The 26776-nt window shown below is 44.3% G+C and overlaps 1 protein-coding gene across 3 annotated transcripts; it reads left to right on the plus strand.

Annotated features, from left to right (window-relative positions):
• The first annotated feature begins 329 nt into the window (after positions 1–329).
• On the plus strand, positions 330–25913 carry PSEN2 (presenilin 2). 3 transcript variants are annotated; one of them, XR_014582371.1, is made up of 13 exons: positions 358–495; positions 5133–5323; positions 6059–6288; positions 7523–7664; positions 8268–8335; positions 9290–9510; positions 10077–10175; positions 11956–12033; positions 13617–13736; positions 14287–14405; positions 16281–16480; positions 25020–25398; positions 25518–25913. XR_014582371.1 is itself a non-coding variant. In XM_083831249.1 (12 exons), exons 2-11 carry the CDS (start codon positions 5180–5182, stop codon positions 16434–16436), a joined length of 1377 nt encoding a protein of 458 aa, XP_083687375.1. In that variant the 5' UTR covers positions 330–351; positions 5133–5179; the 3' UTR covers positions 16437–16480; positions 25020–25913. The 3 variants fall into 3 exon arrangements, 2 of the variants coding, with proteins under 2 accessions (XP_083687375.1, XP_083687374.1); XM_083831249.1 differs by lacking the exon at positions 358–495 and adding an exon at positions 330–351 and having other exon boundaries at positions 25020–25913; XM_083831248.1 differs by having other exon boundaries at positions 25020–25913.
• The last annotated feature ends 863 nt before the right edge of the window (positions 25914–26776 follow it).

Consider the following 26776-nt stretch of genomic DNA (forward strand, 5'->3'; position numbering starts at 1 on the left):
AAACGTTTGTGGTTTTCCTTTATTCACCCCTGATCCATGAGGTGAGCGAAGGTCAGACCAAACTCCAAGACAAACCCACTTGGCCATTTCCTCCGGTCTCTCTCCTACTCTCCCTCATTATTTCGCTAACAACCCGCACCCTCACGCAGCTTTCCCATTAACGAAGGCCGGCTACACGCGTTTAAACGCCTCAACAACACCGCGGGCCCAGCTGCCGTCAGCAGGGCAGCCCCCGGCCCTGAGCGACAGGGCGAGGGACGGCGCCTCCCCGCGGGTCCCCGCCCGCCCCCCCCTCCTACTGGAGCAGGGCACCGGATGGGCGGAGGCGGCGGCCGAGTGGCAGCTGCTGTGGTAAATCGGGATGGAGGGCGCCACCCTTCCTTCGGCCAGGGGTGGGGACGGGAGGCTCCGGAGCCAATGGAGAGAAGGGCAGGGCCGGGCCGGGCAGGGCCGAGTTGAGCCGAGCCGAGCCGAGCCGGGCCGGGCCGAGCGCAGGTGGGCAGGGGGGCAGTGGGGCCGGGCGGCCGGGGCGGGCCGAGCCGTCTGCGGGCGCCATCCCGGGCTGGGCTGGGGGTCGCACGGCGGCGCCGCTCCGGGGAGGCGTGGGACCGGCAGCCGTGCTGGGTCATCCTGGTGAAATATACGCGTACAAGTATTATATATGCGTGTGCGCTTATGTACATATGCGCGTGTGAAATGGCAAACGGGCTGTATTTGTCGTTCCCGGGGTGGCAAAGCGTCTGTTACCTCTCTTTCTGAGTGCCCGGAGGTGGCCGGCCGTGTATTTAGGTGGGCGACAAAGCCGACCCCATGTTGCAGGCCAGCTAAGCTCTCGTGTTCCTGTGTGTCTCCGTGGGGCAGCTCGTGGAGGGGCTGTGCCAGCTGCCCCCGGTGCCCCAAGCCCTCGGGCAGGGTGCAGGAGGACAGCCCGGAGTGTCCCCAAATGTCCCTGGTGTGTCACGGTCAGGAGCTGCTGGTCCACATGCCCAGGGCACCACCAGCAGGACCAGAGCTGGTAGCTGCTCCTCTGTGCGAAGTCTGGCCCAGACTTTGAGGTGTCACTGGTGTACGTAGGTCTGTATCCCCTAGGTATTGACTGCTAAGTGTTTGGGCCTAGGGCTGGCAAAATAATTCTTCTGACCTTCTTGGGGAAGGGTCCGATTTCAGCTCTGTCAGCAAAGTGACACCGTGGCTGTGTGCTGTGCCTTTCTTGTGGGAAAGTAATGCTAACGCAACTCTGCTGGCATGCCCTGAAAAGGAGAGAGGACTACAAGTCTCCCCTGCTTCCTGTAGTACCTCTTCTTTTGTTATTCCAGCAAGGGAATGGCGTTTGCAAATTCTGACCGTTGGGCTGGTGTGTTACAAGCCACTTGGGATTTTAGCAGCATGTATGTTTTGGCTTTATTGGGAAAAATCTGGAATTTTTTCCTCCTAATTGTTATCCCACCACTTGGATTTGCTGAAAATGTTTTCCTGCTCTTTATGTTAACCAACAGCAGCGATTACAAGTGAAACTTAGGAGAACATCAGGCTGTCAGTGTCAGCCCAAAGTTTTCTCTTTGTCTAACCATAGCAAAGGAAAACTGCTTCTCTTCATCTGATTGCCATCAAAGAGAGCAATATATATAAGCAGGAGTTTAAAATCTCAAGTGGATTATTAAATACTATGCCAGCCAGTAGCAGCTGTTCTGTGCTATATGCATTATACTGGTAATATTTCTCAAGGATGAAAAACATAGCAAAGAATTTGGTTTTGTTGCAGCACAGTGATGCTATAGCATGAAATTAAAAAGCAAGCCGAGGCTAGATCCTCATATTAGCTTGAATTGGCCCCCTTTCAGTGTAATTGATAAAGTGGATTTATCCGAGTTGAGGAGAGAGATCCCTTGCACAAAAGACATACGGAAAGAGAGAAATGGTAGCTCGTGCTTTCCTGTAGGCTTCACAAGGCTGCCGTAATGTAGGGTTCACTGTAGTTCCACCTCAGCTGCTCTGTTATAAACAGTATCTAACTACTGACTTATTTTTTGGCCCCTTTCATTTCTGCCATGTGGTTTTGATAGTTTGATCTTTTGGTTCTTAAACATCTTATGATTTTTTTTTTAATGTGTACTAACAGTTTGTATCCATCCACAGAGGAAAACCTTGCCTGATATCCTGTGGCTTACTGGGTCAATGTGAAGACTGTCTGGCACCCGGTGTTTCTGTCCTTCATTGGCTGTATTTAGTAGACCATGCTCTGTCATGTGAATATAAATGCAGCTTGCATTTCATCCCTCTGAAAGCTCCTCTTGTGGTATAGCCAGAAGGCAATTGTGCTTGTCTCAGCCCTCTGTACTTTGTTTCCTAATCTGTCCTTTCCCCTGTTCAGCTCAGTCTAGGGAAACACATTGTATGCACTGATTTATTTGGTGTCATGCAGAAAAATAACCACATCCAGGAAAGAAGGTTGTGCTGAGTGTGTGGCTGTGAGAGTGACCAGGCTGGTCCTTCCTCCTGGAAAGCAGAGACGCTATAAACCAGAGCTCTGTCTGGCAGCCAGCACAGCCTTGGTGCCAGTTCACTGCAACTCAGATGGGTAAACGGTGGTGTTAGGCAGACTCTGCTGTGGTTGGTAGTAGGGCAAAGGGCTCCTGCCTCTGTAAGCCATTCATCAAAGAGCCCTGCGTGGCCCTGTGCGCCTCTTTCCTCCTCTGGGCACTGGGAATGGGGCTGCTTGGGCAGCCAGCCTGGGAGCCTGTCATACGGAAACCTGGCTCAGCGAAAACTGAAAAATAAGTGCCCGTTGTCTCTTCAAAAGAACTGGATTGCTGATGAGCACCTGGTGTTGGCACAAGAGACAGAGTGGTGGGACAACCCCGCTGGCAGTAGCACAGATTTAGGTCACTTTCAGGCACCTGTGAATACAACCTCAGAAGACTTGTTGACGGCTGGTGGTTCCTGTAAAGTCCTTGGCGCTTTGGGGGCTGTTTATGTCACCTCTCGCCAAAACCAAAGTGCCGTAAATGGGAGATGGATGGTAAAGCTGTCTTCGGGTCTGAGCCTGCCTGCAGATGAGAAGCATTGTAGTATCTTTGCCTTTATTCTTTTTGAGAGGGAATAACAGAAAATGTCTGGCTATATTGCAACAAAAGACTTTCCAAGTAATCGTGAGGGTTAGATATTACTGGTGTGTTTTTGCTATCTGTATAATTCTTCCAGTGGGTACAACTAGGATGATGAAAGTAGGCTAATTGGCTGTCCCTCCTGAAACCTCTGCAATATTGCTGTGCTCACATAGCAAAAATTGTGTTGCGGTTTCTGAAATACTGGGAGAAAAAGTTCTGTATTATTTTCGTGCGGTTGTTAAAGACTAGATATTGGTACTGAACTCTGAAAGAGTAAACTTTATTCTTACAGCTGAACCAGAATCCAGGCTCTCGGTTGTAAACTGTGAGCCCCCACGTGCTCAGAATGTGTTGACCAGGTGGGGAGTGGAGACTTCAGGCTCTGTAAGGAGGAAAAAAAAAAAAAGGGCACAAAAAAGGAAGTATTAGGCAGCTCACTGCAACACAGTTACTGTGAAGCTGATAGGCCTGGCTTGAGGGTTGCCCCTGCATTTGTTTCCTATACATGTACTATTTTTATCACTGAAAGAGGAATTGAATGAGAGGAAAAAGCTTGAAGAGAAGGCGTGGAAGGAGCACATGTCTGAAAAATGTTTCACTTGGGCAGATTGAGTTTGCTTTCTGAAATGCCTTGAAGGTGACCATTGTATTCAGGATGCTGTGAAAGACAGGGGAATCTCCCACTCCTCCTCCTTTCCTTCTCTTGAAGTGAATTTCAGTTTCTTTAGTGAGAAGCAAGAATCTCACAGAGCTTTCAAGTGTCTACTCTAACCTCTCAAGCTGGCTGGTAGACAGCAAAATCTACTGGTCAGACCATAAATGCTTAATTCAGATTTACGTGACTGTGTCCAAGTCATGTTGCTTCTTCAGCTTCCTCCCCTGAGTTGGTTATATTACCTGAGATACACTGATGTGGGGAGTTCTTTTGTTTGTCTTGGGGGGGATACCTGGGTAAAATCCAGCAGAAGAAAGGAGGATTTCTTCTAGGTGTTACAGCTTTACGATGCATTAGAGGTCTGGTTTTGCTTATGGATAGGTGACTGGGAATGAGGTGCCTGAATTATCCTTCTTTACTCCAGTTGCTTTGTTAAGCTGCCTTAATAAATGATAAAAGGAATTTTCCTATCGATCCTATTTAAAGCTACCTGAAATCATGGCTTTAAGGCTGTTCTGCACTAGCTTTAGCCAGGGCAGTGCGCCTTCTCTCTCCAGTGTCTAAAAGGAAGAGCTGTTTGCATTGTGCCACTGCTTTCTTCACTTCTCTGCACAGTGGTAGGTGGAAAGAGGCCAAAAATGTCAAGTCCCCGCTTCTATACTCCAAGTTGTTGCCCATCCAAGCGGGCTTGCTTTTAAGCGCAAGTCAATGTAAGGGGAAAGTGTAGCGGCTCACCTAAAGGGCCAAGTCTTCCCCTTTATTTTACCTGCAGCCCTTGGGCAAAGGGAAGAACTGCTTATGAAATTCATCTGGATAATCAGCAGCCATAATACGGAAGGCAGTATGTAACTCCTGCTTAGTGGCTTATGCAAAGCTGAGGCTCCAGGTTACTAAGAAACTTCTGCTACCTGCTGGTGGCTGTAGGAGTGTTGTGTAAGAGCTGAGCTCTTGTAGCTGTCTAGCAGCCAGGCAGCATTCGAGGTGGAGCCTTGTTTGGCTCACACAAAACAAACACTAAGCACTGAGAAGCCTGCTCTGTGAAAGTGTAGGTGTACTGCTAATGGAAGAGGCCAAGCACGGAGGCAGGAACTATGACAGCTGTGGCAGAGGGAAAAAATACTAGGTGGACTAGGTCCAGTTGGTTCAGTGCTGCATTTCGCTGTTCCCCCTGACTGCAGGATACTTTAACTGAACAGATTGTCATGCCTGATGTGACAGCAGGCTAAATCAGCTATTAGAAGGAGACAGAGTTACGCAGCTTGCTGTGGCCTCCCTGCTGAAATTGTGCTTCCTCATCAGACTCCCAGTTGTTTGCACTGCAGTGCTCACGCTTTCTCTTTGGCTTTGCTTGTTTTCTCGGTCGTGACTAGTTCGTGGCTGTGTCCCTCCTGAGTGAGTGCTCCCTGGGAAAGTGACGATGATCACGTTCATGAACAACTCAGACAGTGAGGATGAGACCTGTAACGAGAGAACATCTCTGATGTCTGCAGAGAGCCCTCCAATACCTTCCTACCAAGATGGCTTGCAAGCCTCTGAAGCAGGGGAAGTGCAGATACATAGGGTAAGTATGCATCCTTCCTGGGCACCAAAGAGATGGGGTATGATGATAAATGTAGTCCTGCTATGCCTCAATCCATGCCAGCAGGTAGGCTTTTAGGATTGGCTTTGGCCAGTGTTACTTCTCTAGTGTCACTCTCTTGGCCAGCAGCTGCACTGCCTGTTCCCATTTCCTCTACTGTGACTTTTTCCTCCCTTTTTATCTCCATATATACTCCTCCCCTTTCCTTCCTTTTGGTAAAGATACAAGCTTTTAATCAGGACCTGATCCACATAAAACTCTTGCAGGATATCCTTTTCAGCCTTCTCTCGTTTTGCCAGAAACCCTTTGTCTGCTCGGGTCAAATGCAGCAAATGTTAAAACAGAATCTAGTCCTCCTGTCAGTGAAGCATTGTGGTAAAACAAGCACAGCACTGCTCTGGGAGCGGGATCTGGTCAGGTTTATGCCACCTCAGATGAAATTTATTCCCTCCCACTTCTGTGCACCTTACCCTTCATATGCATGTGTCAGCCTCTCTCTGTATGCACTGGGGAGGCCCTTATATTTGTGGGTTTGGTTTAAAAACTGTTGCAGCCTATTTGTAATGGAATTTCTAATTGCATTGCTCAGTTGGCACTGTCCCATTAGGAACAAGTTGGTATGCTGTGGTAGCCCACAGCAGCCTCATGAAATATGGTGGAATGAAGCTCTGAATGCAAAGAAAGGATCTTAGATATTTTTTTAATTTTTCTTTTCAGAAGAGGCACACAGGTAGCAGCTGCAGCCCTAACACTGTTGCTGATGGGGATATGTCTGACTCGGGTGTTCGAGCGAGAGGGAGTGCCTTGGAAAATGAAGATGAGGAACTGACGCTGAAATATGGAGCAAAGCATGTAATCATGCTCTTTGTGCCTGTCACCCTTTGTATGATTGTTGTCGTCGCCACCATAAAGTCAGTGCGCTTCTATACGGAGAAAAACGGGCAGCTGTAAGTGGGGTCTTCAAAACAGCATCTGGGTACATGGGATCCCTAGCATTACACATACATTCTGTGCACATACACCTACGTACACAGTGTGCTTCCTTGGCAGGCTGGGAGAGCCTTTACGTGGCTAAAGATGGCTCTGTAAACATACCAAGATCTTAGTAAAGTAAGCCGTGTTCATCTGTGTAAGTTTTTCCATGCCTGTATTATACTGATTCATTAGCACTATCATTAGGCATTAGCCTCTGAGTGGCATAGGAATGAATTTGCTTCATACTGCAGTATAAAAGGCCCAGGCTTACCTCCTGGTCTGTTCACCCACTGGCTGGCAGCAATCAGGGAATAGCATGTTCATTTGGATGAGTGTCTCATTTCCTGATGACACTTTTGGTTCCCAAAGATGCGTGGTGTGGATACGTAATTCCATCCAGCTCTTCCTGCCTGCCCGAGAGCACTCCCAGCGCTCTAACTGCACTTCACATGGTGGCTGGAGGAATGGAACCGAAGAAAAGAAAATGGAGGGGGTGGTGGCATGATAAGAAGGGGTAAAACAGCCCAAGACTCTCTTGAAAATTGTAGAAAGAAAGGGTCCCCCTTTGCTGGACAGCACCTGGGATGTGTCCTTGTTGTTATCACGGAGAGGGTCCAGAGACATGTAATAGGCTTTAGCAGCCTTGAGAGAAATTGCTAAACTTAGTCATTTATCATAGAATCATAAAATGGATTGGGTTGGAAGGGACCTTAAAGATCATCCAGTTCCGACCCCCCTGCCGTGAGCACAGACACCTTCCACCAGACCAGGCTGCCCAAAACCCCATCCAACCTGGCCTTGAACTCCTCCAGGGATGGGGCATGCACAGCTTCTCTGGGCAACCTGTTCCAGTGCCTCAACACCCTCTGAGTGAAGAATCTCCTCCTAACATCTAACCTAAATCTCCCCTCTTAGTTTAAAACTGTTCCTCCTTGTTCTCTCACTATTTTCCCATTTATGCTCTGTGTTTTCATTTAGAGCTCTGCCAGACGCAGCTGCTCTGTGGTAACATGCTTTGGTTAAACAACATTAATCTGTAGTTGATAACTAACTGGAGCCCGGCCCCTTCAGAGGATACATCTGATGTTTACTGTCCTCGGAAGTCATTCCTCCCTTTCTTCCCCCCTGCCCTGATCTGTTTTTATCTTGGGGCAACCAGTTAGATGAGAATGTATGTACTTGATATGGCTTTGCTTTATACTGCAGGATCTACACTCCCTTCAGTGAGGATACCCCATCTGTGGGCCAGCGTCTCTTGAACTCGGTGTTGAACACCATCATAATGATCAGCGTCATTGTTGTAATGACCGTCTTCCTAGTTGTTCTTTATAAATACCGCTGCTACAAGGTAAAGCATTCGTGCCCGAGTGTTTTCTGCATGCTTGCTGTGAACGTGTTCAAGTGAGGCTTGTCTGTCAGGGAGAAATAAAGGCACTGCACAGGTTAGTCCACAATTTAGTCACGGCAACAATTTCGTTGTAGAGAAGCCTCTGCTAGCAGTGTTAGAGTGTGCCTCAGAATGCGCTTTGCTGTTAATTTGCCACTAATGGTAGGATGTTAGAAACAGCCTGTTATTTGTGCTAGTCAGGTTTGAGTCTTCTCCATATGGTCAAAAAGTTTTGCAGCTCGTACTTATGGACTGAGTTGTGCCATTTAGTGTGAATGCCTTCTCTGAAGTTTTGGACAAACTATGTGGGAACTAGTATCGTTCTTGCCTGTGGAGGCTCTGGTGGAAAAGAAGGATAGAATATAGAATTGGGGGAACTGGGAGCAACTGGCTGTCCCTCTTCCCTTATCAGCTGTGGGGAAGGAGGGTCTTTATAACTGGAGGAGAAGTGAAGAAGGAAGGACTGCTGGACAATAGGAAAGTCTGTCAACAGTGCATGCAGCACTGTAGCCCGTGCAGGGGGGAACAGCCCCTTCAATCACTGTCTTTTCTTGCCCTTAATAGTTCATCCATGGCTGGCTAATCCTGTCCTCTTTGATGTTGCTATTTCTCTTCACCTACATATATCTCGGGTAAGTAGAAATGTTGCAAGTAACTTAGTGGTTCAGAACTACCCTCTTCACCTGTTTGAAGAAAATCCCCAACTTAAGGAATGGGATGTTTCTCCTCCTTCTACAAACAGAGATTTTAAAATAAAAATTGTTCGAACTAGACAGCTTTTTACTTTTTTATGAAAAATGTGGTCTTTAATGGGCAACACCTGATTTTACAGTACATACTCTACAAAAATCAAGGGGAACCGATACCATGAACATGAACCTTGTTGTACAGGCATACATTGATAGTGACTTTAAGGAGATACTGGTATAAATTGCCAACATCCTGCAATATCTGTCGTCAATTGTTTCTAGACATGATGTCATGTGAAACAGTTCGGCTAGATGGAGGTTCCCAAAACATGCTTTTGGTGTGTCTGTAGGCTCTGAGAACCAAGTGGAAAGGAACTTTGTGTTGAGTTGGTTCTCTGGATTGTCTTGCCTTATCCTCAGACTGCATCTCTTCAAACTCATTCCCTTAGCTCCAAGTTCAGAAGGAACCAAGCTTTCAACTTTCCGATGACGCTTACTTATGTTTTTTTATTTATCTTTAATATTGAGATACATCCTATCATGCTTCTGGTGGGATGACTTGCACATGATTTGTTAGGTAAAGACTGTTGCACAGCCATGAGCCTATGTTAAATCTAGTCTTGAAATCTGGCCTGCTCAAATCCTTGGAATCACTGTTGACCTCAGGACTAAGGCAATGTAGTGCTTGCCACACAGCACACTTGTGCCCTGCAGAGGGAACACAGAACTAAGAGCAACAATTGGCTGCCAGGCTGGTTCCCCTCTTGTGATGACAGCTGCTTATATCCTGCTTCCTCCTGGTGTCACAGGAGGCTTGCTTGTTTAAGTAGATCTAGCAAGATGCTTTGCATGTCGGTTGTTTTTATTGCTCAGCTAAATTTCACTGTTGCATTCCAGTGAAGTATTGAAGACATACAATGTGGCCATGGATTACCCCACGCTCATTTTAGTCATCTGGAATTTTGGAGCTGTTGGGATGATTTGCATCCACTGGAAAGGCCCCCTGCAGCTCCAGCAAGCATATCTCATTATGATCAGTGCTCTGATGGCACTGGTTTTCATTAAGTATCTACCTGAGTGGTCGGCATGGGTGATTCTAGGTGCAATCTCCATCTATGGTAAGTCTGGGTTGTGACTCTGAAGGTGTGGCTTATGGAGAGGTTATTCAGAGGTAATCTCAGTTAAAAGTTTGAAGAGAACATGCAGAATGATGTATCTGCAAGGTAATAATCAGATTGGTGAGGAGCTCTGACCAGGAGAGAGTATGCAAAGAGGAACTTGACCAAAGGCTGAAAAATAGTTAGCGTACATAGCAAAGGACTGATGAACATAAACAAAGTACCCCCAGTTCTCTGCTAATGAAATTTAACAACTTAATGTAATCCTGTCATCTGCTTTCAAATGAATAATGTGTTGCTCTCAAGAAGTTTAGGATTTCTTGTAGGATTAATACAATGGAAACTCTTACTGTCACATTAAGCCTTGGGGGATGGTATTTTAAGTGAACGTCATCTTCAGGGACTAGTAGCCGCGGTTGCACAGCGGCAGAAATCACCATTCAGGAAATCAGCCAGATAATACCGATATATGTCATTTTTAGGGAAGAATAGCTTTTCAAAGATCAGGAATGCAAAATATGCATGACAGTTTAAGGTAAGATGGTCTGTTTCTTTTCTCATTGCAGATCTGATGGCTGTTCTCTGCCCTAAGGGGCCACTGAGAATGCTGGTAGAAACTGCACAGGAGAGAAATGAGCCCATCTTTCCTGCATTGATATATTCCTGTGAGTAAGATTAGAATATTAATGTTTTTAACCACATTAAGCTTGAAACCTTTTTCTGTGTCAAACCAGTAAGCACTATTTTAGTTACTTCCTTGCCCTCAGATTGGTGCACATTTATGTCCTGGAAGAGACCATTTGTAGAAGACCTTACCAGTTACAATGGTATTAACACTAATTAGCCACAGGGGTGGGCAGATTTGCCTTGTGAAACTGAAATGTACAAAAGTAGATTTACCTTTCCATGAATAGCCTCAGAACATAAGTCTTTGTTCTGCATACAAAGCCTTATGTGGACAGCAGTGTTTGTAAAGTTATGTAGTTAGGTGATGCCCCCTCAGTACCCGTATTCCTTCTGCATATGCTTTATAGGCTCACTTTTAAGTGTTTGAGGCTCTGCTCTTCCTGTAGCCTTCTCTTGCTCTGTGCACTGTATGCATGGCAGTGCCTGAGATATATTTGCTTTATTTTATATTGTGTGGCTGCTCTGTTCAAGTGGCTCTGTTCAATTATTGCTCTGCAAACAAAATCAGTCCTCTCTTCCCTGGATTTCTCGGACTGTTTAACTATGATGACATCCTGTGCCCTTATCCACAAAGGCATTCATATGCTTAAGACTGGCATAGTTGGAAGGCAGGTGACTTAAGATTTCCAGGACCTGGGCTCAAGCGCTTCCTGGACCTCAGTGGCTTCCATTGCATCACTTGTAAGATGAATCAGTATTTCCAAATGTTGGGTGCCAAGCTGAGGATGCCTACAATTTGACTGATCTAGGTTTTCAAGTGTTTAGTGCTATATAAATGCTTTTGTGTGTTCCAAATAGAGCTTCTGTTGGCTTCACCTGACTTCCATTCTACTGGACATTCTGTTATGCCGGCCTGAAACAATCTAGATGAAGTTTTCCCCATGTTTTATTTAACAAACAAACAACAGTTTCTCTAAAGGAGAATGCAATTCAACAAATACTAAATACTGAACAAAAAGTTCTTAGGCAGAACGTCAGTGTCTGTTGTGAGACCACATTTTGTGGCTACCTCTAGATGCAAAAACATCACCTTGACTGAGTTTGTAATGGAATAGTAGACACTGTGTTTGCCTTGGCTTGTTGTTGTTCAGTTTAGCTTCTCTGAAAACAGGAAGACTGATGTACTCTTATATAAAAAGCTGATTTGAGTCCCCTTCCGTTGATCTCAGCATGGTTTGTATCCCTTCGTAAATTAGGGATCCATCTCAAGAATAAACCTGCAAACATCCTTCAGTTGTTCTTGGAACGAAAGCAAAAATAGCCAATATTTTGACAGGAAAAAAAAAAACAGAAATGCAGGGAGAAAACAGACACTCGGACAACTCCAATGAATCCCTCACTTGTGTGCTTTACCTTCAGTAGGAGAGGGGGAGTATGCCGTCTGCCTTAATCTCTGGTTACATTTTGTACTACCATCATTTCCTGGGCAACTGTTCCCTTTGAATAGAAGAGCCAGAAACCAGGAAAAAAAAAACAAAGAAGATGAGGACCCTTATTTGGGATTTTTGCTGTCTTCAGGATACAGACGAAACTATACTGACTTGTGCTCTGAGACTTTTCTTAAAGGCTGAATGGATATATAGCCTTTGTTTTCTCTGACCTTGCCTTTTAAGTGACTAGGGAAACTGACTGAGAATCAGTGTTGTAGTAGCAGTAATGGGCGAAAGGCTTATATTTTTAGGGATAGCTAAATACTTAGCTACTCTGAGCTACAGTGACCAATGTTTTGTGTCTGATTTCTTGCTCTCTTTCTTCTAGCTGCTATGATATGGACAGTTGGAATGGCAAAGCCAGACACAGCAGCAAGAGGACCAAGTCAGCAGACATGGGATGCAGGTTTGCTTGCATGTCACAGTGTCCCATGGAAACAATACACGTTTGAGACTGCAAGTCTCAATGTTAAGGTCTTGAATCCCGAAGGTCGCACTTTTTTTGCAGTATCGTTACATCGGTTGCAGAACTTAATGGTGTTCTGAAACCTGGTGTTTGGACTGGCAGCAAAGATGGTGTAGGAAGCTCCAGTATTCAGGCTGCCTTTATTTAAAAAAAAAAAAAGTGTTGTCCAACACACATCTTCAGTTATACTGAAGTTAAAGCTGGTAATGGGCTAGTGGGGTGGCTGTTACAACTTTATCAGCCGGGGATGGTTAATTACTACACAGGGTCATAAATATAATGCCAATGAGCTGGTGAACTTAAGTGAGTTAGGGTGTTGCACTCAGGCAACTGCCACAGAGCAGACATACCCTTAGCTAGCTCTAGGTCCAGTTTAGCTTACCCTGCCAAAGAAAATGAATGTCCTTACATTTACCCTTGGGTAAAGCTTATGTTTGGGCAGTTACCCAGCAGGAGCTGATGTGTTCCAGGTTTACATTCTATCTGATCCTGTGGTAATTTGTGTGCCATTGTTTTTACCTTCTTGAAATGCAAGTTAAACATAACTTTTGAAGGTGATTGAGTGAAGTCTGACTTGTGGTGTTAGAAGTATTTTCCATCTGGTCCTGTTGCATTTGCTTATTTTCAGGATAAAATAGCTGACATACTAACAAATGACAGAGTCACAGTCCTGCTTTGAAATCGAGCACACAGCAGGAGCAAACGGCACCTTCAGTTCTACTGAATGCCTCTCTGGAAGCTCTGTGTGTCCCACATCACAGTCTGTTCATGTCTGCAGCAGTAGCGTCCTGTCAGATTGCCAAAAACTAGAAAGTTTGTACAAATGCTTCTGAAAAATAGGAACTGTCAAATAGAGTAACATGTCACATACAAGCTGCTTCCAAAAGTACTGTTGTCTGAGAATGGGAAAGATGAAAGGACTCTGTTAAATATATTTAACAGGACCAAAAAAATGAAATTTCTGATACGTGTGAACACCCAACTCCAACATCAATGTGATTCAGAACAGAAGTTTTTCATAAATGGCAGTCTTCCTAGTCATCCATTTTGGTAATAGTACCAGCTAGGGAACACCTGGCATCTCCACCGTAAAGATGTAACTGTGTCAGTATGTACTAATTTTACTTGGTTTCACTTGTCACTCTGGCCTGTAGAGGCTGGGGATACCAGCATGCCTACCAGCTCGATCCAGGGATTGAGAACTGAGGTGAAGACTCACTTTGCTTTTAATAATGGGCAGAGCAATGCTTAGTTCTGTGCATTTACTCACTTGTTGAAGCCACTGGGTAGTTGCCAAACAAACTGTGAACATGTGGCCTCCTGAACGGTTTCAGATAATAACACGTTTTCTGCAAATGTCTGTGCTTGAGTTGGTCCTGATCCCAAGACAAAGGGCTTGTCTATTCCTGAGAAGCTTCATAAGAGTGGAGATTTCATGCATCAAAACAAGTTATAAATACAGCTACCTCTTGTTTCTTTTTTTTTCCTCTCCTCTTTTCTTGGCCTATTTTTGTGGAACCAAGCCGAAGATGGGAGAGAGCACCACAGTAGCCCTTCACACTCGGACTCTCAGATTTTGGAGACAAGGAGTCCTGTTCCAAGCCACCCCATCACTTCTTTAGAGGAACTGGAGGAGGAGGAAAGTAAGGGAAGCTTCATATCTTGTTTTCAGTGCAGTCAGGTTATAGCCTGACATTTGTACTCATAGTGGTTAACACGCTAACTCAGTTTGGTCTAATCACAGTTTATTTGAAAAGTTGTGACTTGTTGAGCAGCAGTGGTCTTGACTCTGACTGTGTGTTACTTCTTACTGGTGCAGTATCTGTTCTGGGATTGTAGTTCCAGTGATACACCTTGGCTATGCAGACAACTTAAGCAGTTCCTTCTTCCCCTTGCATCCCACTCCTCTTCCGTCCCTCAGCTGGTACAGCTGTAAGGCAGCACAGGGAAGCACCTCAGAGAGTGAAGTTGAGTAAAAATAACCACAGAAGAGGGTGTCTCTAAGTCTTGACCCTCTCAGTAATCTGTGGAGATAATCCGTTTTACCTCAGTGCAGGATGCTAAGGGTCCAGCTTGGTTGGTAGCCAGGACTAGCAACCTTCAGCTGGTCCCCAGAAAGAAAGACTGTTCAGGAGGAAGCAAAACTGGAGAAGTAACACCTATTTTCTTTTCTTTCCTTCCCATTTCTCACAGGGGGTGTGAAGCTGGGCCTTGGAGACTTCATATTTTACAGTGTTCTTGTTGGGAAAGCAGCTGCCACACCTAGCGGAGATTGGAATACTACACTAGCCTGCTTTGTAGCCATTCTTATAGTAAGTTAGCAAGTTTTTACATCTTACAGTCGTGTTTAGCACAGCAGTGTTGCCAGAATTACCAACAGCTGAGCACTGCTACATCGCTACAGGTAACATCCTGGGTACTCGGGTGAAAGCACCAGTGGATTTTCTAGCACAGTGCTTGGTCTATAAAGACAGGCTTAAGTAGGTGGTTGGAGAAGCTAAATGATACAGACCGGGAGGGAGGATTCCTCAGCCCAGAGCCAAGCATGGAGATAGTGATGGTCAAACAGCCCCTGGGACAGCAGTTACGGCTGAGCTACCGGCGCGTTTGCTTCAGTATTAGAGATTGAGGATTTCTGTCAGCCACAAGAGTCAGTGTTATGAACTCCACATGATTAGCAAGCGTAGTCAAAAAGGCTAACTCCCTTTTGCTAAGGAGAACTGTGACACAAGAGGATGCCTATCTCATTCCTGTGTTTAAGCTGGGAAAACAGAATGATAAGAAAGTTAAAAATCCATGAAAATTATCAGTAAAAGTAGGTGACTGTCATACTGTACCTGCTTAAGGTAAGGTTCTTACTAAGAACTAGCTGTTTACACCAGTATCTTCACTGAAACTAACCAGAAGAGCAATGGCAGGAGTTTTAGAAGGTAAAAGGAATTATGATGTCATTCTTGGGCTTCCATTTCCCTGTTTGGATCCCAAGGGGGAAGACTTATAGTGACTATCACTTGTGAAAACCATGGATTATAAAGCACAAGAACTAGAAATTATCTCATTTAAATAGTGTGATTACCTTTCCTACCTCATAGGTCAGAGACACCTATAGGATCACTTAGCTCCATATTCTGGTGTCTTTCTGGTGGCCATTCACAGGGTCCCTTTGCTGTGGGGAAAGCTCTCTCTTTTCTGTCCATCAGACCATGTACCCCGTTCTGTCTTTTATAGTGCTGTTAAATTTGTTCTGGCTTCTTTTTGCAGTTTTATATTTGTTGATATGTAGCTTTCTGTTTCCCAAAACGGTCTCTGCAGTTTCCTTGCAGTGAGCACATCTCTAAATGTAGATGGAAACTATGGAGTAGGTGTAGGCCAGATATGGTCCATGAAGAGTGTAAAGAACAGCCACAGGCTCAGCTGGATCATAATCAACCTTGCACTCTAGAAATACTGACTTTAAAAAGATCCTGACTGCTGATCTGTAGCTAATAGATGTTTTTTGGAGCCCAGTGTGAACATTGTCTCTGAGGTTTCTTCATTGTGGAGGGAGAAAAAAGGGCTCAGATAAGATAATTCATACTTCAATACACACAGTTGTACTGTATATCCAAAACCTACAAAAAACGTTCACGTGTTCCAAAAGATGGATCTTGGCCTCCCATCAAGATAAAGAACAGAATTTACCTAGCATGATAAGCAATACAATCAAAAGAACAGAAGTGGAATATCTTTTTCTTGTTCTTTTCCCCAAGAGACCTTGAAACCTGTGAAGGTATAAGAAGTACATGCCACTGTGTATTAGAGCCCTCCAATGAAACTCCTTATCTATGCAGTTCAAGAGGATTTAAATAGTTTTATCTGCTGGATCAGTAACAAATACATAATGGTATAGTACAAAACATAAAATAATCTGAAAATAAATTAACCTCTCAGGGTCAGTTGTATGTCAGCAGTAGCTGTTTTACGCTACTTTCTCAGCAAACAGCTCAGCTCCAGATTGCTGAAGAAAATATCTGGCCAACTCGTGAGAAAGATGGTGTGGGAAAACATGTCTCATCCCACTGTAGCTCAGGCAGGCTTCACTTTCTGTATAGTGTGTAGAGCTTATTATTCGTATATTAGGTTATTGATGACCTATGTTTTTGGGCTTCTTACTTTATTTCCTTGTTTTTTTTTATTCTCTCTGGCAGGGTTTATGTTTAACTCTTTTATTACTGGCTGTTTTTAAGAAAGCATTGCCTGCGCTTCCCATCTCCATCACCTTTGGCTTGATCTTTTACTTCTCGACAGACAACCTTGTGCGACCATTCATGGACACCCTGGCCTCCCACCAGCTGTATATTTAGAAGAAGAGGGAGTTGGAGGATTCTTTTTAAAGCTTTTCTGTGAAGTACGGTATACTGTTTGGAATAAGTCATAACATTTTACACCTAGTGCCATATACTTGTAAAGAAAGCAATAACTGTGACATGATGCATACTAAAGTCCTAGTTACATGTTAAGCTGAGATTTTTCACAGGACTTCTAATGCTTGGACTCCAGTGAAAAGCCTAGCTCACTGCTGAGGTCAGGGTTAAATAACTTGTATGTTATTTAATGTGCATGCAGGCTCTTGTGAGCAAGGAAGCCTGTATGTAGTGTGGGGCACTGGAGAGATGAAGGGTCTGATCTGTGCTTCCAGAAACTCAGGCATTTTAGCCGTGGAATTGCAGACAAGTTTAACTGTACTCTGAAATTGTTGACACTTCACACTTCTGAAGTGTTGTGCAAACGTGAAATGAAATTCAGTCATACTTGCAATTAGAAAAGCACAGCAGCCAGTATGCAGAGAACAGAGTACTGTTACACCTAGTTGTGAGCATTAGACAGATGCGTAAGGCTGAACTTCATAAGCTGGCCTGTTTGTACAATTTCTATTGAAATTGCTCCAAATGTCTGTTTATTTTGATCCTAGTAAGACATAGCCATGATGGATCTAGACAGCATGTCACTAGTAGGACGTTTGAACATCCTTAATGTTGAAACAGGCATCATTAATGCTGGAAATATTTACACAGCATTAAGTGACTTCGTAACAACAACAAAAAAATCACACTGTGTTGTCAGTAAAAACAAACAAAACAAAAAAAATCTGACTTGACCTTGCTGTTAGATGTATTAATCACACTTTTCTTACGCATTTTAAAAGTGTTTTATTTCTTTTTATGTCACTTTCTTAGAAGTAGACAAATTTTGTATTTTTTTCTTTTTAGGTGTGTATAATAGACAAACTAGCTCTGTTTTCTCAGCTGATCAGTATCAGTGTTTCAAAATATAACATTACATAGTGTTTTGTGAACAATGCAATGTCATTGGGAGATGGAGAACTTCACGTCTGAAGCTACTTTTTCAATAACACTTTGAACTATGCCTTTTTAAGATAGTGTTTTTTCCAATAGACTTGTTTAAGCTAATCTACTTTGATATTTAACAAGGACATGATGTAGGTGCTTCAAACAAATTTTTAAAAAAACAAGTTTTTTATGAGTTATATGTGTCTCTGGACGAATAATTTTTGCTCTTTTAGTTTTCTGTTCTTATTTCTTAAATTTGCAATGTTTGAATTTAGAAACTGCAGGCAGAGAGTTAATTATTACTGATAGTTTTTTTAAATGTAAACTACTAGAGCTATCTGCTGTTTTTTAAGGTTTATGGGAAAGTTGTGTTGTTTGTTATGGTGCCAAATCATAATACAATCACTTGCAATCATGATTTTATTTTTTAGACTGCATGGTTTAGAGAGAATGTTAAATATTTATATGTACTAGAAGAAGTGTCTTGCTTCTCTTAACAGGGTTGTAGCATATTGTTTAAAATGATTTATTTTTATGGACATACAGTTGATATGTGAAGGAAATGGGGGCGGGGAGGGATCTTTCAATTATTGAAGGATTATTAAAGGTCCTTCAGTTTTTTGTAGATTTGTGCTTGCCAAAGATTGGCCTCTTACTGATCAAATTCTGCATAACTTATAAAAAATACTTTACAAGGTAACTGAGCAGTGTATTCTGTCAGTGCAACAAAATATGTTGTCCTGGTGAGTGATAGGAGTATATTGTATAAAAACTGGAGTGGTTGAATTGTGTAAAAGTTTAAATGTATTTACTACTAGCATATATATTCACCTTGATGCACCTCGTGTGTGAATGTGTGTCTATACACACATGAGTTTTAAAACAATATTGAGTGATTTCTCATCTCATTGGACATTTTCACTTGTGTATGAAAGTGAAGTTTTATTTGTGATACTAACATTGCACAGCATGGCACAGGATTTACTTGCACCCTTCAAAAAGGAGGAACAAGAGCCTAGTGGCTACTACGCAAGAAATTGGCACAGGGGTCTTGCAACTTGACAACTTGATTCTGCACGTGTGTGTGCATAGCAAAGTGTTTGTTCTGTGCAGTCATTGATTTCACCTTGCTGCATGCTCTGCTAAACTGCAATCTCTTTGACCTTGTAGAAATCCTAAATACTTGATATGCCTCTCTGAAAAAGTACAGCTGTCAGGTCAGGTAGGCTTAGGATGACACCCACCTTGTCACTCAGCAGCTCAAAGTCCTATGGGAGGTGCCATGTGTTGGCATTTCTCTACATGATCCCTGTCACATCTCCTCTCCAGTCTAAAATGAGTGTTTTGTTGCATCTAGTCTGAAAAGTGGCTTGGGCATAACAACAGTCCTTCTCATGTAAGATTGAGGCTATGTCGAGGAACAAACATACAGTGGTAAGCCTGCCTAATGCAAACCCAAGCTTGTCATTGCTGGGAGATATGCAGCCTTCTTGCAGCTTTTAGTGTCTTTGTTAAAAGCCTGTGCAATGCAATCAGTTTGCTGTTGTCACCTTCTGACCACATAGTTTCTGCTTGTGCTTAATTGCTGTTTCCTCTTGCCACTTCGTTGTTGCTTTTGGTTTCAGTTGTTATTGTGGGGTTGTTTAAAGTGTCTACAGTGCATCAAAAATAATGCGCAAGAAACAGTGCAGTCATAAAGAAACTACAAGAAATAAGACACCTGTCAGAATCATGCTGTGCTTCCACAGCAGCTCTCATCAGATACTCAAGGTCTCATTCATAAAACCTAACTTCAGAAATTACCTCCGTGAGCAGCCAGAAAAGTGCTAGGAAGATCGTCTCCCTCTGGTTCACAGAAAGAAAAGGATGTATCTGCAATATGAGGTGTCTTAGCAAAAGCTGTATATAAAAATTGTTGAAACTGGGTCAGCAAAGGTTAGTGGATATAGCAAGGTCACAACACACTCGTACTACAGTCAGGAAAAAGAGCAGTGGTCTGTTGTTCTACACCCCTTCTTTGCACCAGTTGCTAACAAAATCTCTATGGGGCCATCAGATTAAGTTAGACCATCTCTATGACTTAATGGCAATTGCTGTCAGAACCCTGGTGAGGAATAGCTCAAGGCTCCCTGTCCTTGTAAAACAAAATATGTGGTGGTCTCCCTGATACTCCCAAACCAATAATACGTTGCTTTGCTTTGTTCTTGCCTTCTGAGGCACTTCAGTTAATCAAATGGTGTGAGTTTCTCGTAACTTAAATTTTTTAAAATTGAATACGTAATTAATTTTTCTTTACTGTTTCCTTCAGTCCCTGGTCTCCCTGTGCCTGCAGTACAGCTCTCTGGCAGCCATAGGAGGGCAGTAAGTCTATATGAAGAATTACCAGCCATTTTAAAGCACTCTTCTGTTTATGCCTTGCTTTTCGATGAGGCTGAAGGTCCTGGAGTCTCCCTCATGGCAAGGCTTTTTAGCAGGCACCCCATGTCCCAGCATGGCTGCAGTTTTGGCACAGCAGGGGAGAGGCCTTGAGTGAGCATGAGCTCAACTGCACAAGAATCCATTTAAAACCAGATGGTTTCAGTGTCATGCCATGTTCAACAGCTGTGAGATGCTGCTGTTACGCTGCACGCTCTGCATTTTGTTTGAGTCCTTCCTTGTTTTTGTTTTTTTCTCTAAAGTATTCAGCCCTAGTTTGAGTTCTGCAAACCCTGAGCATAAGTCAGAGGCTCCTCCAGGAACTATTAAATTATTTTTTTCTGAGCATTTTCAAGAAGCAAAGGAATAATTGTATTTACTGATTTGTCATGTCTTCTGTCACTTGCAGTCTCCTGTTTTGTCCCAGCAGGTCCTGCTTACCTGGGAGAACAGTACACTGTTCTCACTCCAGCTCTCTGCACTGGGGGATCCAGGATCTAGCTAGATCTTGTCTTTTGTCTCCAGCAGCTATCTAATTTTCTTGAAGTCAGTTGCACTATAAGAAGGCAGCCTGGACAGATAGGATATCTTTGCCAGAACTTCCCATACCATAGTATTCATGTCTCCTAGCACACCACAGCGTCCCTAGTTAAATTTATCCTTGCTTGCTCTCCCTTCACCTTATCAGGAAAGGTGAAGTGGTGTGAGCTGTTCCAGTTTTACAAGTGGGAAGCACAGCAAGAGTAGGAGTGTAAATGCTGGGTTTCGGCTTGGTTATATAGGAAAAATCAGGGCACCAAACATGAATACGCAAGTCACTCTCCTTCCTTTTACATCTTCCCATTGCTACAGGTTTTCTATCATCCATCATTTCCCACTACCTTCCAGACAGTTGCCCTCGGCCCTCGAGGAGTTAAGTGAATATGAACTGTTTATTTCCTCCTTCATGCAACACATTTGTTTGACAGGTGCCCGAGAGCACAATTTGGGCTGCGTCAGTGCTCAGTACTATTTATCACTGAGTATTTAAAAGATACAAAGACTAAAGTGGAACTAGCTAAGCTCCTTGATATAGAAACCTGGTATGGGGCCAAGGAGTAGGAGGGGGAGTTTTCCAGAACTGGAAACTGTTCTGAGTCCTATCAAATGCAGGCTGAACACAGTGGCAGCTCCCAAGGCCAACTCAAGGTTAGGTCTTTGCAGAAATAAATGGTGTGAAGCCTGGTACTCCCTAACTGCTTTGCAGGGCCTGAAGAATCAGAATGAGGCAGAGCAGGGAAAGCACTAGGCCTATTTTCTCTAAAATCACTGTTTCCTGTGTTTTCAATCATAGAATCAATCATAGAATGGCTCAGATTGGAAGCGACCTTAAAGACCATCTAGTTCCAACCCCATAGGCAGGGATGCCACCCACTAGATCAGGTTGCCCATGGCCTCATGTAACCTGGTCTTGAACACCTCCAGGGGTGGGGCATCCACAACCTGTGTGGGCAAGCTGTTCCAGTCCCCCACCACCCTCTGAGTGAAGAATTTCCTCCAAACAACTAATCTAAATCTCCCCTCTTTTAGTTTAAAACCAATCCCCCTTGTCCTGTCATTATCAGATTGAGCAAAGAGTCGCTCTCCATCTTTTTTTATAAGCCCCTTCAAGTACTGAAAAGTCACAGTGAGGTCCCCCTGGAGCCTTCTCTTCTGTAGGTTGAACAGCCCCAGCTCCCTCAGCCTTTCTTTGCAGGAGAGCTGCTCCAGCCCTCTGATCAACTTTGTGGCCCTCCTCTGGACCCACTCCAACAGCCCCACACCATTCTTGTGCTGGGGACCCCAGACTTAGATGCAGAGCTCCAGGTGGGGCCTCATGAGGGCAGAGCAGAGGGGGACAATCTCCTCCCTCCACCTGCTGCCCACCCCTCTGTTGATGCAGCCCAGGATGCAGTTGGCCTTCTGAGCTGCCAGCACGCGCTGCTGGCTCATGTTGAGCTTTTTGTCCACCAGAACACCCAGGTCCTTCTCTGCAGAGCTGCTCTCAATGAGTTCTTCTTCCAGTCTGTGCTCGTGTCCGGGATTGCCCTGGCCCAGGTGCAGCACCTTGCACTTGGAGTTGTTGAACCTCATTAGGTTCACGTGTACCTATAGAATCCCTTCCTGTTATTCTTTGCCTCCCTTGCTAAGCTCAGTTCCATCTGTGCCTTGGCTTTCCTGATTCCCATCCGTGCACATCCGGACAGCATCCCTCTACTCTTCCCAGGCCATGTGTCCATGCTTCCACTGTCTGCGCATTTCCTTCTTGTGCCTCAGTTTGCCCAGCAGGTCCTTGCTCAGCCATCCTGGTTGTGTGTCCTCCCTGCCCACTTTCTTACGCAGGGAGATGGAGAGTTCTTCTACTCTAAGGAAAGCACCCTTAAAGAGCTGCCAGCTCTGTTCAGCTCCTTTGTCCCTAAGGACAGTGTTCCAGGGGATCTCACCCACTAGGTCTTTAACTAGCTTGAAGTTCACTCTTTGGAAGTTCAGGGTCCTGACTTTGCTCTTAGCGAGGCTTATATTCCTTGAGATCACAAACTCAACCAGGGTGCGGTCTCCACAGCCCAGGCTGCCTCCAGTCTTCACCTCTTTGATGAGCTCCTATGTGTTGGTGAGCACCAGGTCCACTAATGCTTCTCCTCTGGTTGGTTTGTCTAATACCTGGACCAGGAAGTTTTCCTCAACGTACTCTAGGAATCTCCTGGATTGCTCACAGCCTGCTGTGTAGTTTTACCAGCAGACAGCGGGGTGGTTGAGCTCTCAACCTGTCCGTGGCTGTTTCTCAGAGGCCTCTCTTCACAATCAATCCCTTCCCTAATGTAGAGGGCCTCTGCAGGACTCGTTGAGGTACATGTAATCAATCAGGTGGCAGAAGGAAAGGGCAAAGCACTCACCAACCTATGCAAGCAAATGCCATTTACAATGAGCAGAAATAACTGGTCTGTCTAGCAAATCAATAAAGAATTACGGACTGAGTAATGTTTAACCAAGTCTTACAAATCAGAGGAGAAACAGTAACATGGTATTCCTGAGGCACATAGCTGCTAATAGGACTGCTACACTCTCTTCAACTTCATCTCAACCAAAATGGCTTTCCTTGATACCTGTGAAGCATTGTTGTGCAGAAGATTTTGAACGTTGTATATAATATTGTGAATGTTTTACTTTGCTGGGAGAGGTTTTGTCTTGATATAAGAAAGAAATTCTTTACATGGAGAACAATAAACAACCGCCCCAGGGAGACATGGTAGGATCCCCATCACTGGAGATTGTCAAGATGCAGTTGGACGGTGTGCTAGCTAATCTCATCTAGGCTCCCTTTTCCCAGAAAAGCTTGGACCTGATAATCTTCTGAGGTCCCTTCCAACCTGGGCTCTTCTGTGGCTCTGTGATTAATTGCTAAGGTGACAGGGGCCAGGTGCACTGTCCCAAAACCTATCCAAAGACAAGGACTAGTATCACTTTCTTCCATTTAGTGCTTCTATCTGCAGCCTCTCCACCTGACTCTGTCCTTCTTTCAGCATACTCCGCTCCCATGGGCTTGTCTCCAACTTTCCAAAGTACCCAGAACCCACTCTGCACCCATGTGGGAAAATTTGGAGGGAATGGTGAGTGGCACAAACCACAGCCAAACATAGATTGGTGGTAAGAGTGGTGTGCCACACAACTTTTTCCAGCAGTCCTCTGTCAGTGATAAACATGTTTGCAGCTTGGTTTGTTGTGACTTGTTACCACCCCATCTAGAGAGTAACACTTCTCTTTTCTTTCATAATGTAAAGAAAAAAAAAGTCCATGTACCTGTATACAAATTTCTCTTTGAGAAAACATCTTTGCAACACGTCTTTTCTCCCAATGGAACAGAAGTCATGTTATCTGACTCAGTGAGAATTTGTGTGTGTGTGTTGGATGGCAGGGGCATACCCTGGTGAAAGACAGAGAGGCCGTGATCTGCCTCACGTCCCTGGAAATCCGGGAAGATACTCTGTGAAATGCCTGAAAAGTAGACTTGCTACTTATTCTCCAAACAATTATTAAAGATAATCCCAGCATTAGTGGGCCTGCCTCAGCTTCATACTAGAGGTTAATGGTATATAGTCACTTCCCTGGAGCTATATAGCACTAGCCACAAATACCCTGTCAAAAGCCAGCCACTCTCTGTGTAACCTCGCAGCAACTCCTGCCCACTTCCTGCTAGCAAGAGGGCTTAGCCTTCCAGCAGCCCCACTGGTTTTCCCTGCCTTCTCCAGCTACGCAGAGCGAGGCTGTTAGCTGACAACTCCAGGAAGAAAATGGGGGTGGAAGTTCATGAAATACCTGTTTTATTCCCCGCACCGCATCTTCTTGGACAGAAAACATCTGTCACAAGAACTGCTATACTGACTCCTTCCAACAGCGCTAAATCATCTTAAAGTTCTCACCAACAAAATGAAATTGAACCCTGTCTCCTTCCCTTTGTAGTGAGGGAAGAGAGAAAAGAAGGTCAAGTACAAAGAATGCCTTAATGTTTTGGGGTGAAAATACAGTTTGTGAATCAGAGCAGTCCTAAGCGTTATAAAAATAGCTCATCATTTGGATCCTGGGATGATCCTGGATGTGAATCTACCACTGACTGACTCAGAGAGATCTCATTTCTTTACAAGGCTGTTGCTCTCATTCGTGGCCATAAAGCCATGTAAATAACGTAAGGTACAAACAGTGTCACTGAAACATGCCAAAGTTTTGAAATACCCAGAAGTTAACTACTGAAACCAAGCCACCTGTCCAGTGACTTCTCCTTGAGCTGTTTCAATTCGTCATCATTATAGTGTTACGTTGGTGGAACACCATAAATTTACATAGGCAGATAAGACAATCATCCTTCCCTGAAGAAATTGCCCTCTGTAAACGATGAATGAACATGAGGTAAAGCCCCCTAAGAGGTAGGTTATGAGAGCTTCAGTAGCTGAGGGAAGCATTTCCAGAGTAGTTTTGGCTTTGTGATTAGCTACGCAAATGTGGGAGAACGATGGCGGTGTACATTTTGTTGTGGTCAGAGAAACAGATTGGGCCTGTCCTGTGTAAGAGCATTTCTGAGTGTTCTCTGAATAGTCTGGATGCTCGTCAACCTAATGACAAGACCAATATTAGCTTAATTGAGAATCCATCAACTTTTTCTTTCTGCAGGTTAGTTGTCTGCATACCAATTTCCCGTTGCATTGGAGCCCTTCTAACTGCAGGGACTGAAGATCTTTCCAGGCTCTGGTTCTCTAACTTTTTTTTAGAAGTTGAGACAGTCTGACCAATTCTTCTCTACGTATGCCTGGGAACTTGGCCACTTTGTACAAGGCTTTAACAGAAGCCAACTTTCTCTGCGTTCTTCAAAGCAGTCAGCATCAGAACTGGAAGAGATTTTTTTGGGGGTGGGGGTGGGGTGGAGTGGGGGGTTGTTCCCTGACGTCCAATAAGCAGCAAGCTGCTATCTGGTGAGCAGACTTTCCTTGGAAAGCAGCAAACAGGAGGAGAAAAGCAACCTCACCTGAAGTCTGATAGAGGGCCTTTAAATGCCTCACATTTAAAGAGGCCTAGACTCACTCTTTGCCATGTCCTTCTTCCTGCTTTTACCAAGAGCTGCAGCAGAGCTGTTCATGAAATGTGAGCAACCCCTGAAATTGCATCATTAAGCCCTTCGTTATGTAAGTATCAATGGGCAATACGAGGTAAAGATATGATGGCACCACTAAAGCATTTGCTATGGAGCCATAACTTCTGGCTGCTATGTCAAACTTTCCCACTGACCTTGGGTAAGGTACTGACCTCTCTCTGACTTGTAAAATCAGGATATCTGGAGAAGTAAATTATCTTCAATAAACCATTTTAAGATCAGTGAGGAGAAGGCTCTGGGGAAGTGTGACTCACTATTAGTTATAATTTGTTTATTATAATTTCCATTATATTTATGTATTGTATTATATTTGAGAATAGATATATCATTATAGTGTTTGTATCTAGATTGTAATTTGTATTATATTCAAATTTATTACAAGTTGTATTATAATTTAATAAAAGATTGATATATAATCCTCATTGATACAACAGTCTTCCTAGAAGTGATCACATATCTGGATAAGGCAGCAAATTTGTTGAAAGCTGACTGAATGTGGCAATACTGGATAAGATTTGAGAAGCAAATGACAGTCATGGTACCAAACATGTATTGTGACTGATTTCTTAATGCTGTTCATGCTTGCTCTGTAAATTCAGATCTGCATCACGCAGATCTGCAGAAGGAAACAAGTACATAACAGAAATTACATGGGATTTAGACACTGAAGTAAAAACTTATAACAGTTTTTATAAGTTTTTTATAAGTTTTTTAAACACAACAGCCTCATTCTGCTGCCATGTCATACTGGAGGCACTAAGGCATCAATGGATGCCCAAGTTTAGATTTTAACAGGAAAGTCTTCTAGGTTTCTTCTAGCCACCCTGCTTGAAAGGGCTTAATCTAGCAGGTGTTTGCATGGCACATTTAGCAGATCAGCTCCTACAGAAACTCCGACAGTTGATTCAAAGCACAGATGAAGCGGGGGTCTCTGCTGTTTTATCTACAATCTTCTGGTGAAGGGCACAAAACCAGAATGGTGTGGCCTAGGCTTCCTTCCTGAACTGATCCTCCGTGGGCTTCCCCCAGGCAGCAGCACTTCAAGAACTGCTCCAACACGGCTCCGTACCACGGGGTCCATCCCCCAGGAGCAAACTGCTCCAGCACGGGTCCCCCATGGGCGGCAGCTCCCCCCCCAGACCCCCTGCTCCTGCGTGGGCTCCTCTCCACGGGCTGCAGCTCCGGCCCGGGGCCTGCTCCTGCGGGGGCTCTCCATGGGCCGCAGCCTCCTCCTGGCCACATCCACCTGCTCCACCGGGGGCTCCTCCACGGGCTGCAG

Source organism: Anser anser, assembly GCF_964211835.1.
Source record: "Anser anser genome assembly, chromosome: 3".
Taxonomy (NCBI): Eukaryota; Metazoa; Chordata; class Aves; order Anseriformes; family Anatidae; genus Anser; species Anser anser.

Coding starts and splice junctions, on each gene's coding strand:
- PSEN2 (XM_083831249.1), top strand. CDS start 5,180: ATGATCACGTTCATGAACAACTCAGACAGTGAGGATGAGACCTGTAAC. Junction 9,511..10,076: donor AGGTGCAATCTCCATCTATG/GTAAGTCTGGGT, acceptor TTCTCATTGCAG/ATCTGATGGCTGTTCTCTGC. Junction 13,737..14,286: donor GGAACTGGAGGAGGAGGAAA/GTAAGGGAAGCT, acceptor CATTTCTCACAG/GGGGTGTGAAGCTGGGCCTT.